The following is a 19,269-nucleotide window of genomic DNA, read 5'->3' as shown; positions in this document are numbered from 1 at the left end:
ATGTAACAAATATATATATATATTTATCTTCTAGCCTATATATCCTATATACCCTTTTCTCAATGAATGTACTCTCAACAGGAAACCAGATTCCTTATGTGTGTTTGTGATTAAATGCAGGGTTACAGGGAATAATTTGTTGTTCTTGAGATAGGCAAGATGCTAGATGACTCTTAATTTTAATATTTTAAGTATTATTAAAGTTATTTTGTATAAGAGGAGAGAAAGGGAACTTAAACTTTGAAACCTGGTGGAAAATTATGGTGTTGCTAACAGCAATAGGGAAGTCTGGAGCAGGAATTATTTGGGGAAGAAAGATAAGGAGCTGGGTTTAGATATGTTGGTTTTGAGAGGAGAGTAGACCATCCAGAAAGATGTTTAGCAAATTGTTGATGGTGAAGTACCAAAATTCAGGAGAACAGTCAGGGATAGAGACGTAGGTGGTTAAGTCTTTCCAGCAGTAACTTTTTGGAGAATGTGCAGGAAATTTCTGAGGGTAAAGTTTAGAGGGAAGTGAGCATGGGACCCGAGAGATAAGTCTTCACTCCCTTCCCCACATGTAGAGGCAGAAAGGAAGAAGTGGATCTTGCAAAGGAGCCAGAAGAGGAGTGTGTGGAGGAGAAAACCAGGGCTGCATGCAGTCACAGGAGTCCATAGAAGAGAGAATGTCAAAAAGAGGGAACCTGTTCCCATGTCATGTATCACTGAGAGGTAAACAAGTTCGAGGAATGAGAAAAGACCACTGAGGATGTTGTTGGTGACAGTTTCAATAGAAAGACATGGTCAGAAGCCTGATTATATACATAAAAGAGCAATTGAAGGAAATGGGAAAAAATATCTAATTAATAATCTTTTTGAAAACTTTGGGGATAAGAGAAGGAAGAGAGAAAAGACAGCTACTGGAGATGGCAGAAAGATTTAAAAATAAAGAGATATTTTAGGAGGGGAAATCTTGGGCATATTTATACACAGAGAAAGCAATAGGTGAAGAGACTTAGCAGGGCCTGGATGCAGCAATGTCCTGGGAGGCTGGAAAGCAGGGGGTGGGGGCTTCACTTCCTTTGAGATAGGAGAGCGCTCAAGAGAGGACAGAGGATATATAAAGGAATTTTGTATTGACAATGGAGATGAGGACAGATGGCAATATGGAACTCACTTATGATCTTTTTGGTAAATAAGAAGTTGGAGCAGAGCCAACATGGCACCCTAGACAGATGCATCATTGCCATCCCTCTGCAGCAAAGATCAGAAAAACTAAATAAAACGGATATAAATGTCAATCTTGGATCCCTAAGTATCAATTGAAGGAATAAAAAACTAGATTAAACACCAAATGGAAGAAACTGAAGGAAAACAGAGAAAGAGGAGAGATACGGAGTGGAGGTCCCCTGCAGACTAACACAGCAACAGCATTGCCATCTTGCAGCACAGCCAGCAATGACCCCAGACAGGGAGTATGGGAAGGCAACTTCACGGAGCTCTCTATAGGAAACAGAGCACCTGGTAACCAGAGAAACACACTTTCTCACCCCAGTATGCCCCCTCACCCCATCCCACTGGGCTACTCTGCGCTGCCTTGGCTGGAGAGCTACCGGTCCTCTGTCAGCCCAGATCTGCCCCACCCCACCTGCTTACTACTGCTGTGCCATTTTTTCCCTTTCTTCCTTTTTCTTTCTCCCTCCCACCTAGCCCCACATGCCACCTCCCTGTGCTTCTCACCAGCCCCCAGGCCCACCCCGGCCTACCTGCTGGCTACCCTTTATTTTTTTCCCCTCTCTTTTCTTTATTCCCCCAACTAACCCCTTATGACACCTCCCGTTTACACTGGCCCTTACCTTGCTGCCATGGCTAGAGCATCCCTGGCTTGGCCCACCACTGCACTAGGCCCACACTGCCCTTCCCCTCCCGCCGCTCGACTAGAGGCAGAACAGAGGGAAGCAAGCCCATACAACTCCCCATCTGACATCCCCACCTATCTGGCAAGGGGCTGTGAAGGCTCACACACCACTGGACCAACATCAGGAGGCAAATAGTGTTCGTCCAGTCTACCTTCAGTCATCTCACCAAACCAGTGTACAGCAAAGTGGGATCACCTTGCCTGCTGCTGCCCTGCCCACCTGCAAAAAGTGGTGAGAGCTACTGTGCCCACAAATGAGCAAGCAGCAGAGCATGCCAGGCCCATCTGCCCTGACATATCAAAATTAAACAAGGAAGCAGAATGAAACAAATGAACATACCTACAATCAATCAATAAATAAAATAATACCTTACCGGTATTATTTTGATATTCAGAGACAATATCAAAACATATAATAAAGTGGGACAAGATGGCTCCAGAAGGTGACAAAAATAAAGAAGCAGATGACTTTCCAGTAGAAGAAAAGGCAGTGGAACTACCTGATATGGAATTCAAAACACTGTGAGTCAGAATTGACTCGATGGCAATGGGTTTGTTTTTTTTTTTTTTTTAAAGAAATTAAGAAAGACCAAGGAAATCACAGACAAAACCAAGGAAAAAATAGACAAAAACATGGAAAACACAGAAAAACCAATGAAAACATAGCCAAAATGAAGGAAAACACAAAGCAATAGAATAATTCAGGAAAATAACACAAGAACAAAATGTCAAAATAAATAAACAATTAGAAATCATACAAAAACAGCATCTAGAAATCCAAAATGTAAACAACAAAGTTTCAGAAATAGACAACTCAGTAGAAGGTTTTAGGAGCAAATTTTTAAAAAAAGAAAGAACCAGCAAAATTGAAGATAAAGCCATGGACATTACTTCATTTGAGGAAAAATCAAAGAAAAGAATGAAGAAAAATAAAGAATGGAACACAATCAAGAGCAAAAATTTGCATGTGATCAAAGTTCCAGAACGGGGAAAAAATGGAAAACACAGAGAAGATGGTTGAAGATTTGCTGGCAGAAAACTTCCTAAATGTCATGAAAGATGAAAAGCTGACCATCCGAGAAGCTCAACAAACTTCATAAAGGATAGACCAAAAAGAGTCACCAAAGCATATTATAATCACACTTGCCAAAATCAAAGACAAAGAAAGAATCCCAAGAGCAGCTCAAAAAAATGAAAAGTCACTTACAAAGGGGAAACAATAATTACTCTGATTACTTGGCAGAAACAGTTAAGACTAGGCTCTGATTACTTGGCAAGAAGCCAATAGGATGACATACATAAAACTTTTAAAGAAAAAAACAACCAACCAAGGATAATATATCCTGCAAAACTTTCTGTCAAATACGATGATGAAATTGGGACATTTCCAGATAAACAGAAATTAAGAGAATTCTTAAAAACCAAACCAAACCAAACTTACAAGAAATATTAAAGAGAGTCCTTTGGTTAGAGAACCAACAACATCATACAACAACTGGCGCCTAGGACAGAGGACAGCATCAGCGAGATACCAACCAAGGTAAATAATTCTCAATAAAATAAAACAAAGTTAAAAGACTAAAAACAGAGAAATGGAGGCATCAATCTGTAGATGATGACAATGTCAAAACAATAAAAGGGGGAATAAACAGTGTAGATATAGAACGTCCAAATGGAGAGGAAGTCAAGGCGATATCAAGTAAGAAAAGATTGGTTCAAACTTAGGAAGATAAGGATAAATTTCAAGGTAACCACAAAGAAAGCTAACAAACCTACTTATCAGAATAAAAAAGAAGAAAAACATAAAGTCTCAGTAAACACAAAATCTATAACAATGAAAGAAAAGAAAATTCACAAACAAAAGTAACTCAGCACAGGAAAGTAAGAGGAACAAAGAAAACATAAGCACCACACACACAAAAGCAAAAGTGCAACAACATGACAGCAATAAACTCATACCTGTCGATAACCACACAGAATGTTAATGGCTTGAATGCACCAGTAAAGAGACAGAGAGTGGTAGAATGGATAAAAAAGCACAACCCATCAATATGCTGTCTACAAGAGACACACCTTAGACACAAAGATGTAAATGTATGAAAAATCAAAGGATGGAAAAATATATCAAGCAAATAATAACCAAAAAAGGACAAAAATGGCAATACTAATCTCAGATAAAATAGACTTTAAGGCAAAATCAACCATAAAAGACAAAGATGGACATTATATAATGATTAAAGGAACAATACACCAAGAAGACATAACTTAATAAATATCTATGCACCCAATGGCAGGGATCCAAAATACAGAAAACAAACTCTAACAGCACTGAAAAGAGAAATTGACATTTCCACAATAATAGTAGGAGTCTTCAACACACCACTCTTAGTAAAGGACAGAACATCTAGAAAGAAACTCAACAAAAACAATGAAGATCTAAACACCAAAATCAACCAACTTGACCTCTTAGGCATACGTAGAACATTCTCCCCAACAGCAGCAAAGTATACATTCTTTTCCAATGCACATGGAATATGCTCCAGAATAGACCACATTTTAGCCCACAAAGCAACCCTCAATAAAATACAAAACATTGAAACAATACAAAGTATTCTCTCTGATCAAAATGCCAAAAGAGTAAAAATCAATAACAGGAAGAGCAAGGAAAAGAAAATCAAATACACGGAAACTGAATAACGCTTTGCTTAAAAACAACTGTGTAATAGAAGAAAGCAAAGATGGAATAAAAAAATTCCTAGAATCAAACAAGAATGAAAGCATATCATACTAAAACCTTTAGGACATGGCAAAGGCAGTGCTGGGAGGTCAATTTATAGCAATAAACACACACATCAAAAAAGAGGAATAGACCAAAATCAAAATGTTAGCCCTACAACTGGGACAAATAGAAAGAACAACAAAAGAAGCCTACAGCCACCACAAGAAAGGAAATAATAAAGATTAGAGCAGAAATAAATCAAATAGAGAACAGAAAAATAATAGAATCAACAAGACCAAAAGTTGGTTCTTTGAAAAGATCAACAAAATTAACAAACCGTAGGTCAAACTGATAGAAGAAAAACAGGAGAAGAAGCAAATAACCCAAATAAGAAGTGAGATGGGGGACATTACAACATACCCAACTGAAATAAAAAGAATCATAACAGAATACTATGAAAAATTGTACTCTAACAAATTTGAGAACCTAGAGGAAATGGACAAATTTCTAGAAATACACTACTTAACTAAACTAAGACAAGCTGAGATAGAAAATCTGCACAGACCCATAACAAGAGAAGACATTGAAAAGGTAATAATAATAATAATAAAACCCCCCCTCCCCCCAAAAAAAGCCCTGGCCCAGATGGCTTCATTGGAGACTTCTACCAAACATTTAGAGGACAGCTCACACCAGTACTGCTCAAACTATTTCAGAGCATAGACAAGGAAGGAATACTCCCAAATTCATTCTATGAAGCCAGCATAACCCTGATACCAAAACCAGGCAAAGACATCACAAAAAAATAAAATTACCAAACCACTATCTCTCATAAATATAGATTCAAAAATTCTCAACAAAATTCTAGCCAATAGAATTCAGCATCATATCGAAAAAGTAATACACCATGACCAAGTGGGATTCATACCTGGTATGCAAGGATGGTTCAACATTAGAAAATCAATCAACATAATCTACCACATTAAATAGAACAAAAGAAAAGAATCACATGATCATCTCAATTGATGCAGAAAAGGCATTCGATAAAGTACAACAACAAGTCCTGATAAAAACTCTCAATAAAAAAGGAATAGAAGGGAAATTCCTCAACACGATAAAGGCATCTATACAAAACCAACAGCCAACATCATTCTCAAAGGAGAGAGGCTAAAAGCATTCCCCCTGAGGACAGGAACAAGACAAGGATGCCTTTTATCACCACTCTTATTTAACATTGTGCTGGAAGTCCTAGCTAGAGCAATAAGGCAAGGAAAAAAAAAAAAAAAAAAAAAAACAAAGGGCATCCAAATTGGAAAGGAAGAAGTAAAACTATCCTATTCACAAATGATATGATCTTATACACAGAGAACCCACAAAGATTCCACAAGAAAACTACTGGAACTAATAGAAAGATTCTGCAGAATAGGAGGATACAAGATCAACATAAAAAATCAGTTGGATTCCTATATACCAACAAAGAGAAGTTTGAAAAGGTAATCAGGAAAACAATACCATTTATAATAGCCCCTAAAAAGATAAGGTACTTAGGAATAAATCTAACCAGGAATGTAAAAGACCTACACAATGAAAACTACAAAACACCATTGAAAGGAACCAAAAGAGACCTACATAAATGGAAAATCCTCACCATCCTCATAGACAGGAAGACTCAACATTGTGAAAATGTCAATCCCACCCAAATTGATCTATAGATGTAGTGCAATCTCAATTCAAATACCAACAGCATTATTTAACAAGAGGGAAAAACTAATTACCAGCTTTATAGGGAAAGGAAAGAAGTCCCAGATAAGCAAAACGTTATTGAAGAAAAAGAACAAAGTAGGAGGTCTCACACTACCTGATCTCAGAAACTTCTATACAGCAATCACATAGTCAAAACAGCCTGGTACTGGTACAACGACAGACACACAGACCAATGGAACAGAATCAAGAACCCAGATGTAAATCTATCCACCTATGGTCAGCTGATCTTTGACAAAGGTCCAAAGTCCATTAAGTGGGGAAAAGACAGTCTTTTTAACAAATGATGCTGGCAAAACTGGATGTCTATGTGTAAAAAAAATGCAATAGGGCCCATACCTCACACCATACACAAAAATTAACTCAAAATGGATCAAAGACCTAAATATAAAATCTAAAACTATAAAGATCATGGAAGAAAAAATAAGGACAACACTAAGGGCCCTAATATGTGGCATAAATAGGATATAAACCATAACTAACAATGCAGAAGCACCAGAAAATAAACCAGATATCTGAGAGCTTCTAAAAATTAAACACTTATGCTCATCAAAAGACTTCACCAAAAGGGTGAAAAGAGAACCTACAGACTGGGAAAAAACTTTGGCTATGACATATCTGACAAGGATCTAATTACTAAAATCTATAGAATACTTCAACTCCTCAACTACAAAAAGACAAATAACCCAATTAAAAAATGGGCAAAAGATATGAACAGACACTTCACCAAAGAAGATATTCAAGTGGCTAACACACACGAGGAAATGCTTGCAATCATTAGCTATTAGAGAAATGTAAATCAAAACTACAATAAGATACCATCTCACCCCAACATTACTCATATGAATAAAAAAAAAAAACAGAAAATAAAAAAAATGCAGGAGAGTTTGCAGGGTAATTGCAACTCTTATGCACTGCTGGTGGGAATGTAAAATGGTACAGCCACTATGCAAAACAATATGGGCTCACCTTGAAAAGCTAGAAATAGAAATACCATACAATCCAGCAATCCCACTCCCAGGAATACATCCTAGAGAAATAAGAGCCATCACACGAATAGACATATGCACACCCATGTTCATTGCAGCATTATATTCACAATAGTGAAAAGATGGAAACAACCTAAGTGGCCACCAACAGATGAATGAATAAACACATTATGGTACATACACACAATGGAGTACTGTGCAACGAGAAACAACAATGATGAATCTGGGAAACATCTCACAACATGGTTGTATCTGGAGGGCATTATGCTGACTGAAATAAGTCAATCACAAAAGGACAAATATTACATGAGACCACTATTATAAAAACCCAAGAAAATGTTTACATGCAGAAAAAAACAATCTTTGATGGTTATGACTTAGAAGAAGAATGGGGAGGGGAAATTTCTAACTACATAGTAGACAAGTGTTAACTTTGGTGAAGGAAAAGACAGCATATAATATAGGGGAAGTCAGCACAACTTGACTAAGGCAAAGTCATAGAAGCTTCCTAGCCACATTCAAATACTTTGAGGAACCAAATTACTAGGGCTTAGGCTGGGGACCAAGGCTTCGGGGGACATCTAGGTCAATTGGTATCACATAGTTTATAAAGAAAATATTCTACATCCTACTTTGGTGAGGAGCATCTGGGGTCTTAAAAGCTTGTGAATGGCCATCTAAGATACATCTATTAGTCCCATCACATTCACGGCAAGGGAGAATGAAGAAAACCAAAGAACTAATGGACCACATCTTCCACCAGCCTGAGCTCAGAAGAATTAGATGGCGCCCAGCTACCACCACCGACTTCTCTGACAGGGATCACAATAGAGGGTCCCGGACAGGGCGGGAGAAAACTGCAGAACAAAATTCAAATTTACTCACACACACAAAAAGACTAGACTTACTGGTCTGACAGAGACTGGAGGGACCCTCAAAACTACGGCCCCCTGGACACCCTGCTAACTCAGAATTGAAGCCACTTCCGAAGTCCACCTTTCAGTCAAAGATTAGACAGACCTATAAAACAAACGATAACACATGTGAGAAAAGTGCTTCTTAGTTCAATCAAGTATATGAGAGCAAATAGGCAACACTTGCCCAAAAGCAAAGATGAGAAGGCAAGAAAGGACAGGAAAACTGGATGAATGGACATGGAGAACTCAGGGTGAAAAGGGAAATGGGGAGCATGCTGACACATTTCAGAGATTGCAACTAATGTCATAAAACAATTTGCGTGTAGTTTTTGAATGAAAAACTAATTTTTGCTGTCAACTTTCACCTAAAACACAGTAAAACTAAAAATTAAAAAAAAAAAAACAGGATATGTGATGAGTGGGCGTTTAGGAAGTGGGTAGAACTGAAGGTTTGGTCTCTATGGAGAAGACCTGGGTGAATTCTCTAGCAAATGGGCTGTGAACAGTAAGACATGAATATAAAGATCACCAATGGCACTGGCTCTGATGACATCAGGCTAAATGAATTCATGAATGGTGGGTCCAGTTATCACAGTTTCTTGCGTTTATCTAGCAGCCTGACTCCTGCAAACCTTATAGCTAGGCCAGGCAAGAAAAAAGACGTGCTCCTAGAAACTACTGTTCACTAATGAAGGGGACCTTTATTGCTGAGGTGCACAGGCCACATGCATGTGTTGCCCTGTGGGCGGCTCCTACACATACACGGAAACCATCTTCTGTTTACTGAGAAAGGTTTGGGGCACCTGAAGCTGTCTTTTGGAGTCCTCCCCTTAGATGGGACAAAGAAGTGATCATTCTTCACCTACTTTTGGCCACAAAAGTTTGGGAAGTAGGTGGTTAGTGTGGTAACTACTTAGCAATATGGTATTCACAGAGCCCTTCCTTCTTTGATTCCTTTAACAGGGATGGCCTAATTAGTAAAGATGAGATGATGGCTTACTTCCTCAGAGCAAAGTCCCAACTCCACTGTAAAATGGGACCTGGATTTATCCATAATTTTCAGGAGATGACCTATCTCAAACCAACCTTCTGCGAACACTGTGCAGGATTTGTAAGTCTGTTTTCCATGGTTTTCTCTTGTATTTCATTATTTGTGCAGCATTCTGTGAAGGAGGGAAAATGATACCCTAAATGGAATTCATCATCTGGCTTGGGTCAGAAGTAAAATATGAGGGCTCCATGAATTAAATTAAAAATAGAAGCAGTACCTGTGGGCGGAGCTATGCTCTAAAAATGCCAGGTAGGCAGAGACAGAGAAGGTAGGTGAAGTCTGTTCATTCAAGAGAGTGGTTTGCCTATTAATCCCTGCCTGGGATAGATGGCAGCCCAATGAGCCCTGGTGTTCATCACTAATGTTCATAAATGTTTGCAGTTAAGGAGAGCATTTATCTTAGCCAGTTCCCTTTGAGTTCTCATTTGATGTGGTGTTAGTCACTAGAAATCCCTCATGGCATGGCTCAATAATTCACTACTCAAAAAGGAAAAAAAATCTTTTTGGAGAGAAGATGGTTATAATAATAAATGACGTTTACTCAGCACTTGACAGTAAAGGAGTACTTCCTCAGACATTATTGTCATTAATCCTCATAACAAGCCAGTGAGGTGGGTGTTTTACTCTACCCACTTTGCTGATGAAGACAGGAGGCCCAGAGAGGATAACTCAAAGTCCCCAGCATTGCATAGCTAATAATTATCAGAGCATGGACTCAAATGCAGGCCTTTTGACTTGGAATCCTATGCTATACCTATACTCCTGTGAAAAAGGAAGATTGTATACTTCATTTCTCCCAGTTTTGATAATCCTTTGGGATCTAAGGTCAGCTTTTGGTCCTTAAATGTAGACTCCTGGGTTCGGAATGTCTTTCAGTTGATACTCAAATTATATGAGATAGAATATATGATCTTCCAGGTGAGAGTGGCCCAGTACCCAAGTAAGTATGGCTAGTGTTTCTTTTTCTGGACACCAGAGCCCAGTTATTTTTGGTTTATTTGGCAGTTATGTCACACTGTTGGCTCATATTAAATTTGCTGCTGCTATTACATGCTGCTGCTAAACTACAGTTTTTCCAACTCGTACTTGAAGAACTGGCTTCCGAGGTCCCAAGAGCAAGAGTTAGTGTTCATCCACACACCTTTCTGAGAATGGGTAAACAAAAGGCAGAAAGGCAGGTTACTTCAGAGATGGCCCCAGGTGGTCAAGCAGCTAAAAAGGCAGGGCCAGCCTAACCAGCTTTCTTCATCTGTCCAGGAGAAGGAGAGGCTCTTCTTCTATCACTGTCTCCACTGGGACTGGATCACCAGACCACTTTGTCATAAAACAAGTACATCGCCCTTGTCATATGTCTCTAGTTTCTCTATTCTGATGTGAATTTTTTGGAGTATCTAGACCTGAAAAATTCTGAAGTGGGATGGGGCCATATGTAATACTCTCCTGTAAGGTGGGGCTCAATGAAGAAAAAGGTCAGACTAATAGGCCATGGCAGAGCTCAGACAAGAGTCAGGATGACGCATCTATCCTTCAGTGGGCATGGGAGGTCTAATCTCTGCTGTCCAGTCCTTTTGTCCTATCTCCATCTTCTGCAGAGCATTGTTCTGTAGAAGCAGCAAGATGTCATATGTGAGAGCCTGATCATCAGAGCAGAGGTGCTGGTGCTATGTTCTTGGTGCGGCTATGATGAGGTAGAAAGCTCTGGACTTGGAGTCTAGAACCCTGGCCCTTACTAACCGTGTGTCCTTGACCAAGTTATTGACCATCTTTGAGCCTCTGTTTTCCTGTCAGGAAAAGGGAGTTAATACTTACCTGCCGTGTTTTTGAGATGATTAAATGATATCATACATGTTGCATGTCACATAGTCAGTGCAGAGTAAATACTTCTTTTTATAGCATTCCTTGATGCTTTTGGAGTTTAATTAAAAAGTGCTCATTAATTTTTATAGCCCTTGTTATTTTTTAAAATATGTTAAATTTCATTGGTACAATTTAATTTGGTCTTCACTCACACACATTAAAAAAAGTCCATTGGCTTTCAAAGGGATTTATAAATATCACTCTGTAGATTTGTCATTGGAAAGAATTGAGAGGTTATGCAAGTGCCTGGACCATCTGCTTTTGAAATAAATTCCATTTTAAGAGTAAGGAAAACAAACACTCTACTTGCCCTCCCATACATTTATTTTAGAATTAGAATTTTAGAACTAAAAGAGTTCCATTTATTCCCTTATTTTATAGATGAAGAAACTGAGGTAGAAGAAACTTTGGAGAAGTTAAGTGACTTCCTTCATGGGTCATTAGCAGCAGGACCATGGCTCATGTCCAAGTGTCCTGACTCCTGGTCCAGGGCTCCTTACACCATGAACAATTACTCCGAAACTTTCCACAGCCCTTGGTCTCTCAGAGGACTATAGGAAGTCCTCCTGCATATCCATCTACACGAGGTCGGCCTCTCCTGTCCTTGGGCGGCATGCTGCTCCAGTGCCTCTTCTTCCATGTCCTCTCCCAGTTATCAAAGTCAGCATTTTCAAGCAATGTCCTGACTTGCCCTCCTGATAGGACTCTTGCTTGACTGTATCTTCTCTAGCAGTTCCTGCAGCTATGCTAATAATGTTCCAGATCCAGATATTAGGATGTTTCTTCTTAAATCTTATCCTATTTTGTCCCAGCTCAGTGGCCTGTGGTCACACACAAAACACCCAGGAGCAATGACTTCTTATCCTTTCCTCAAGTAACACAGTCTTCTTTCCCTGCTTACTAGAGACCTTGGGATTTATGAGACCTTGCCAAGTGATTTCACCTTTCTGTACTCAGTCTCTTCCTCATCATCATCTATGTGGGTTTATAGAGAAAAAATAGCCATGTAAGAGTGGGAAGAATTGGTACCTATTACAAAAGTGAGAGTGTATTTTTTCCCTTGAAGGAAAAAAGTTCTTATATACAGTATTTTAGTTAGGCCTGTCCCACCTTGGAATACTCAACTTGATGCTGATGATTCCCAAGAGATCTTAAAAAATGTGTAAAAATGAGAAAAATATTATTACCTATCCCATAGGATGTTGTGAGGATTAAATTAGTTAATGCATGTAAAGAGTTTCAAACTGTGCCTCTCGCACAGTACAAGTTGAATAAATGTTAGTCATCATTATTATTATTGTTATTATTATTGCCAGGGGCTCCGTGGGGAAAGAACTTTCTATCACTACAAAGTTTTCCAGGTCGGCAACTTTGCAAATTATTTAATTTTCCTGAGTCACTGCACCCACTTCTTACCAAAGGGAAGCAAATGAGATTATTTTAAAGATTGTTATAGCTCTTGGCATGACATGATTATCCTGACATCCATGTCCTGCTTCTATATTGACCTCCCAACTCTCTCCCAGTCATCCTAGGCACACAAGACTTTGTGTGTCAAATAATCCTCCCTGTCTCCAAGATAAAGTTTTACCCCTTCCCAGGAGACATCTGCGTATTATAATGTGCTCTGAAGGACCAAATAATTTTTAAAGGAATAACTCAAAGGAATTGCTCTCCACTGGTATAATATCTTTGTCAGAAGGAAGATTAAGGAGCAGCCTTCTTAATGCCCTTGATTCACTTCACATTGGCAGCTGTCTTAATTATCTAGTGCTGCTATAACAAAAATACCACAAGTGGATGGCTTTAACAAAGAGAAATTTACTTCCTCACAGTAAAGTAGGCTAGAAGTCCAAATTCAGGGGGTCAGCTCCAGGGGAAGGCTTTCTCCCTCTGTCGGCTCTGGAGGAAGTTCCTTCTCATCAATCTTCCCCTGGACTAAGAGTTTCTCTGCACAGGAACCCCGGGTCCAAAGGACGTGCTCTGCTCCTGGCACTGCTTTCTTGGTGGTATGAGGTCCCCCTGTTCTCTGCTTGCTTCTCTCTCTTATATCTCAAAAGAGATTGGCTCAAGACAAAAGCCAATCTTGTAGACTGAGTCCTGCCTCATCAACATAACTGCCACCCATCCCACCTCATTAACATCATAAAGGTAGGATTTACAACACACAGGAAAATCACATCAGATGACAAAATGGTGGACAATCACACAATACTGGGAATCATGGCCAAGCCAAATGGATACACATATTTTGGGAGGGACACAATTCAATCCATGACAGCAGCTACTTACTCTTCTCATGGGGCCATGATGCCCACACCCCAGGGGCCTTGTTCACCTACACTACACTGTGAATGGCAACTCCAGTGTCCCCAAGAGGCCAGATGGGCCTGCTTCTTTTAAAATCATTTTATTAAGTAGACAACAGTCACCTAACCTAGCCACGCAAAGGTTAGGACTGGAGCTTCTCGAGCTTGAGCTAAACCCTTTTAATTAATTGATACTATGTTACTAGTGTCTCTGTTACCCATGTGCAAGTGCTGGGGGAGGGAGGACAAGAAAGGACATGGAAGGGCCCCCTTCTTCACAGGATTTAATCTGTCAGACAGCAAAGACAACACCACCAGGACAATGCCCCGGAACCACCTGGGCAAACACTCCATCACTGCACTGTCCCACCCCATTGCCATCGAGTTGATTCTGACTCATGGTGACCCCATGTGCATCAAGCAGAACTGTGCTGCATAGGTTTTCAGTGGCTGATTTTTAGGAAGCAGATCACCAGGCCTTTCTTCTGAGGTGCCTCTGGGTGGACTCAAATCTCCAACCTTTCAGCCTAGTATAACCATTTGCACCACCTCGTATCTCTCCTGAGGCGTTCTTTACTTCCTACTTGTTCACGTCATGGAAGTCACTAACTCCTTGGTGGGCAGGATCTAAATCATTTCTACATCTCTCACAGCCCTAGCACAGGCCAAACATAGAACAAATGTGAAGAATGAATACATGAGTAAATATTAGATCTTTTCCTGTTTTGTACTCTTTTAAGGTGCGAATACTACTCAGAAAATGCTTTAGCAAAATGTAAATGCTTTAATGTGAAGTATACTTCGTAGATTGCTTTATTTCCTGTAGTGGGGGCCAAGAGTAGCTAGTGCCATTAAAAAGAAGGCAGAAGGACAAATGAAATGAAATGAAGTCCTGATGCATGACACAACATGGATGCACCCTGAAAACATTATGTTGAGTGAAATAGTCCCCAAAGGACAAATACTGTATGATCTCATTTATATGAAATAAGCAAATACATAGAAACCAAACGTTATTACTGGTTTCCAGGGATGGGAGGGAGGGGAAAAGAGAAAGTTTTTGCTTAGGGGGCATTGAGTTTATGTTAATGGTGGTAGAATGATTTGGAAAAGGATAGGGGGAATGGTTACACAACTTGAAGAATGTTATCAATGTCACTGAATTGTACGTGTAGAAATTGTTGAGATGGCGATGTTTTACTATGCATTTTTTCACCACACACACACACACACACACACACACAAAAGGCAGAGAGGCAGAGGGGCTTCCAAAGACAAAGGGTTTCCACTGAAATTTTGCTGAGCGTGCACCATGCCAAAGTCCAATACACGCACTCACTTTAGTCTCCCATCCCAGCTCCCATTTGGCTCCTAGAAAGGAAAGGGAAGCAAAGCTCATGTTATCACCACAGCTGGAGTGGGATGGGAGGGGATTCTATCTGACAGGAAGGGTGTTAAGAGCAGCTACATCCTGTTTGTGTTGGACTAGTCATTGAGCTTCCCAGGACTTCCTCCTTTGTGGTCTTGTTTTTCCTTCCAGATTTCTCTTCAGCTTCCCTGACATTCCTTTGTCTTTTGTTACAGCTCTGGGGCATAATCAAGCAAGGATACAAATGCAAAGGTAAATAAATGCTAGTTTGTTAAAATTTTTTAATTTGATATTTGGGGCAGGAATCGAATTTGTTCAATTAAACCATAAAAGCTCCTGGCATCAGTGAGAACGTGAGTCTTTTGGGCCACTGATAGCTGAAGTGTTCTTGTATCCAGGGAAAGAGTTTTGGAGAGCTCAAATCTGAATTTTATAGCTTGCTCCTAGAGGATAGCAAACTACCCTTATCAATCCTCATAAATCTAGCCCTCATCTGTAAGATCTCTTGGGAATCTTCAGCATCAAGTTAAGTTGGATATTTTGAAGTGGGACATGCCTAACTAAAATACTGTCTATAAGAACTTTTTCTTTTAAGGCAAAAAACACACTCTTGTTTCTGTAATAGGTACCAATTTCTTGCCATGCTTACATAGCTATTTTTTCTCTATAAACCCACATAGATGACGATGAGAAGAGAAACCTTAAAATTTTTGTCCTTTTGGTTAATTAATTCATTAATTAATTAATTTCCTCCATTTAATTGTAATTCATAAACTGAATAAATATATATTTGACAAATTTAATATGCATGCATATTCAGATGCATTAGAAAGTGTGTTGCTCTCTCTGTATGTATATATACATATTACATATACTGGTGTTTAATGTAAGAAGTTAATTTAAGATTATTGCATATTACTGGTGTTTAATTGGAAACCCTAGTAGCATAGTGGTTAAGAGCTATGGCTACTAACCAAAAGGTTGGCTGTTTGAATCCACCAGGCGCTCCTTGGAAACTCTATGGGGCAGTTCTATTCTGTCCTATAGGGTTGCTATGAGTCAGAATCGACTCGGCAGCAATGGGGTTTTTTTATTTTTTTTGGTGTTTAATTTAAGAAGTCATTGGATATTTTATGTAGACTGCTTACATTTTTAAGAATCTAATAATGCTCTTGAACAATACAGTAAGTCTACAAAAGGAAGCATCTCAGGTTAGTACCTTCTAGTGCCTTCAGGTTAGTACTGCTCCCCAGTGATGCATTTTTCTGCAGCTAAGACAACTTCTAGAATTTGGCCCTCATTTTGCATGAACAAAGAGCATCTGTGAACCTTGCTGGGAGCCACCCTTTAGTGTCTCTCTGCATCAGTTGTCTTGGTGTAACTTGGATGTTTATTTTCAAGCAGCAAAAAGATACTATAATCCCTGACCGCCCAGCAGTGAGTCAGTTTTCTTCTGGTTTCTACCCCTCCATGTCTTAACACACAGACACACACACACACAGTCTCAAAATTTTACGAAGATCAAGATCAATTAAACCCTTGGAACATCTTTGTATACATGATGTTTTCTCTTAATGGCCCACAGAGCCAAAAACATTAATTAAAATAGACTAAACATCATTGCTATTTGCTTTTCCTTCATGTCATCACAAAACCATTTGTAATAAGATCATTTGGGAGAAAATTGGTTATTGGAAATGGTTGTAAAGTTCTTCTTGATAGGAAAATATCTTGTCTGTTCAGTGATTCTAAGTGAAACATGAGGCCCTCATTACATGAAATAATTGTGTTGCTGTCTTCCAAAGTGGCCAGATTCTGTCTGCCCTAACCAGTGATTAACATTTTACTTTTTTAACTAAAGCATCCTCATGGGAAAGTTCATAGAATCTGCTGCACATCATTTCAATGCCGTAGTCAAATATAGAACACACTTATTGAGCAAGTTTCTGCATCTATACAAAGAGAAGATGCAGAAGATACAATCACTTGCCCTAGAAAAGTTTTGGGAAGTGAAGAATACAAAATCCAGAGAAGTACCGAATGGAGAACACTCCCAGTAAATGATCAGAGGCAGCAGTTGGTGCTGAGAGAACTAGAGACAGAGGCCTCTCGCCCCCATTCTGGCTTGGGAACCTCTGTGCAGAGACTCCACGGTGGCCTGGGGTAAAGGCCCAAATCCAAAAAAACCAAACCCATTGCCCTCGAGTAGACAGCGCCACATAATTTCCATTTAGTTTGGGCAAAGACAATTTACCCAGGCTAGATTCTGCTTGTTCACTCCATAGGCACTTCAATGAATCATGTAGAGGAACAAGCTGAGCAGATATAACGGAACTTTAGGAGCCTCAGGGAGGCAAGAGAGTCCCAGGGGCCTTTTCCAGCCCCTAGACTCAAGAGCACACAACAACAGCATACATATCCCATAGGCCTGGGCTTGACTCTGAGATTAACACAGAAACCAGGGGGCCTGATGGCTCTAGCACCACCCTGAAAGTTCAGTCACTACCAGATACACCTGGTCCCTACTAATCATCTGTGATATATTTGGAAATTTTTAGACTGTGGAGCCAATTGTCACAAACAGTGCAAAGACCTCCTGGTTCTGGCTTGCAGAAGGTTTGCCCGTGTGCCCTCCCTGGGCAGTGGTCAGGGGTCACTGCCTGGAAGCCCCTCGCTGCCCCCAGGTAATATCCTCTACTATCTTTCCTGCCACGATTTCTCTCGACTCACCTTTCCATGCCTGGTTATCACTTGAGTTCTGGATCTAAGCCCTGTCCCAGTTATATAAACACCAAGATGAGCAGCAGTGGCTAATCCTAGACCCCCCTTGCTTCTCTCTGCTTTCAGGTCTCACCAATATGCAACTCACTTGCAGCTAATTTAGTTTGGTACTTAGTCTTATCCTCTAGGACCCTGCATGTCTTCCTTGCTGTTTGCACTAACTTTCATGTTTTGCTGTCAAACTATCATACATTCAATACTCACCTTCTTCACCCCTTCCAGTGCAGGATGAGGTGTTTGAGTTCCCTGGGGTTGCTGCTGGACATCAGGACCTGGACAGCAGAGCCATCACACTAGTTACAGGCTCTTCTCGAAAGATCTCCGTGCGGCTACAGCGGGCCACTACCAGCCAGGCCACCCAGACTGAGCCTGTATGGTCAGAGGCTGGCTGGGGAGACTCAGGGTCTCATACCTTCCCCAAAATGAAATCCAAGTTCCATGACAAAGCAGCAAAAGACAAAGGCTTTGCCAAGTGGGAAAATGAGAAGCCCCGGGTGCAGGCTGGCGTGGATGTTGTAGACCGGGGTACTGAGTTTGAATTTGACCAGGATGGAGCAGACATGAGTGAGGCCAGAGAGGACGGTGAGGTGAGTGCTGTGTCAAACCACCATAAAATCAGAAGAGGTATGCTGAAGGTGCTGAGATGAGAGTTACAGTGGGTTCGTGGGAGGCAGAATGGTAATTTTGAAAGCAGAATAGTTGCAAATCAAGACATATCACTTTAAGTCCTGCCCTTGGCTAGTTATGTGATTTGACCCTAAGCAAATGATTTCTTCTCTTTGGACCTCAATTTCATCATGTATAAAATTGAATTGGATGATTTCTAAAACTTAGTGCATGTTGTGATGTCTATGCACATGTCTATGAACATGCAGGTTGTGATGTCTATGAAATGATGCCTCAGAGACCAATGACTGTTGCATTTTGCCAACATACCAGTATGCTGTACAGATCATTTTAGTTTTCCATGCTAGAATTAGGGCCCAAACTCAGGTGAATCGGGGAAAGCAAAAGATATGTACAGATACAGGAGAACTGGAAACTTTTGGCTCCTTTTCAAAAAAGAGGCCTTGACAGCATCAAGAGGGAAATGGGTGGTAAAAATCAGAATAGAGTCACAGGAGACCTCAAGGTTCTATAAGCCAGACTCTGCCTCCATACAAGAATTGCACTCAAATCATCCAAGGTAAACTGGGAAGGCATATGGAACTTGTTGGAACAAGCTGAAAATATAAATTAAGGGAAGATGGAGCTGGATAAATTTATTAGTCAATATTCCATGGTGTATAGAATCCATCAGTATTGCAACTTGAGGCTTGAATTTTTCCTTCAGTTCTGTCAGTCTGAGAAATGCTAAGCATGTTCTTCCCTTTGGTTTTCTAACTTCAGGTCTTTGCACATCTCAGTATAATACTTTGTCTTCTCGAGCTGTCCTTTAAAATATTCTGTTCAGCTCTTTTACTTCACTATTTTTTCCATTCACTTTAGCTTCTCTGGAAACCCTGGTGGTGTAGTGGTTAAGAGCTACGGGTGCTAATCAAAAGGTCAGCAGTTCGAATCCACCAGGTGCTCCTTGGAAACCCTATGGGGCAGTTCTACTCTGTCCTATACCGTCCCTG

The 19,269-nt window shown here is 40.1% G+C and overlaps 1 protein-coding gene across 1 annotated transcript in view; it reads left to right on the top strand.

Annotated features, from left to right (window-relative positions):
- Positions 1-19,031, top strand: part of RASGRP3 (RAS guanyl releasing protein 3) — a 108,096-nt gene extending 89,065 nt beyond the window's left edge. The window contains exons 14-17 of the mRNA XM_004369608.2: positions 9,247-9,394; positions 15,085-15,121; positions 17,428-17,553; positions 17,873-19,031. Coding sequence (XP_004369665.1) covers positions 9,247-9,394; positions 15,085-15,121; positions 17,428-17,553; positions 17,873-18,297 — 736 coding nt within the window. The 3' untranslated portion in view covers positions 18,298-19,031. The remainder of the gene's footprint in view (positions 1-9,246; positions 9,395-15,084; positions 15,122-17,427; positions 17,554-17,872) is intronic.
- Positions 19,032-19,269: the final 238 nt, after the last annotated feature.

This window comes from Trichechus manatus, unplaced genomic scaffold, assembly GCF_000243295.1.
Source record: "Trichechus manatus latirostris isolate Lorelei unplaced genomic scaffold, TriManLat1.0 scaffold00005, whole genome shotgun sequence".
NCBI classification, from domain to species: Eukaryota; Metazoa; Chordata; class Mammalia; order Sirenia; family Trichechidae; genus Trichechus; species Trichechus manatus.
The sequence above is the reverse complement of the archived record's forward strand: the minus strand, read 5'-3'. Positions and strand labels throughout refer to the sequence as shown.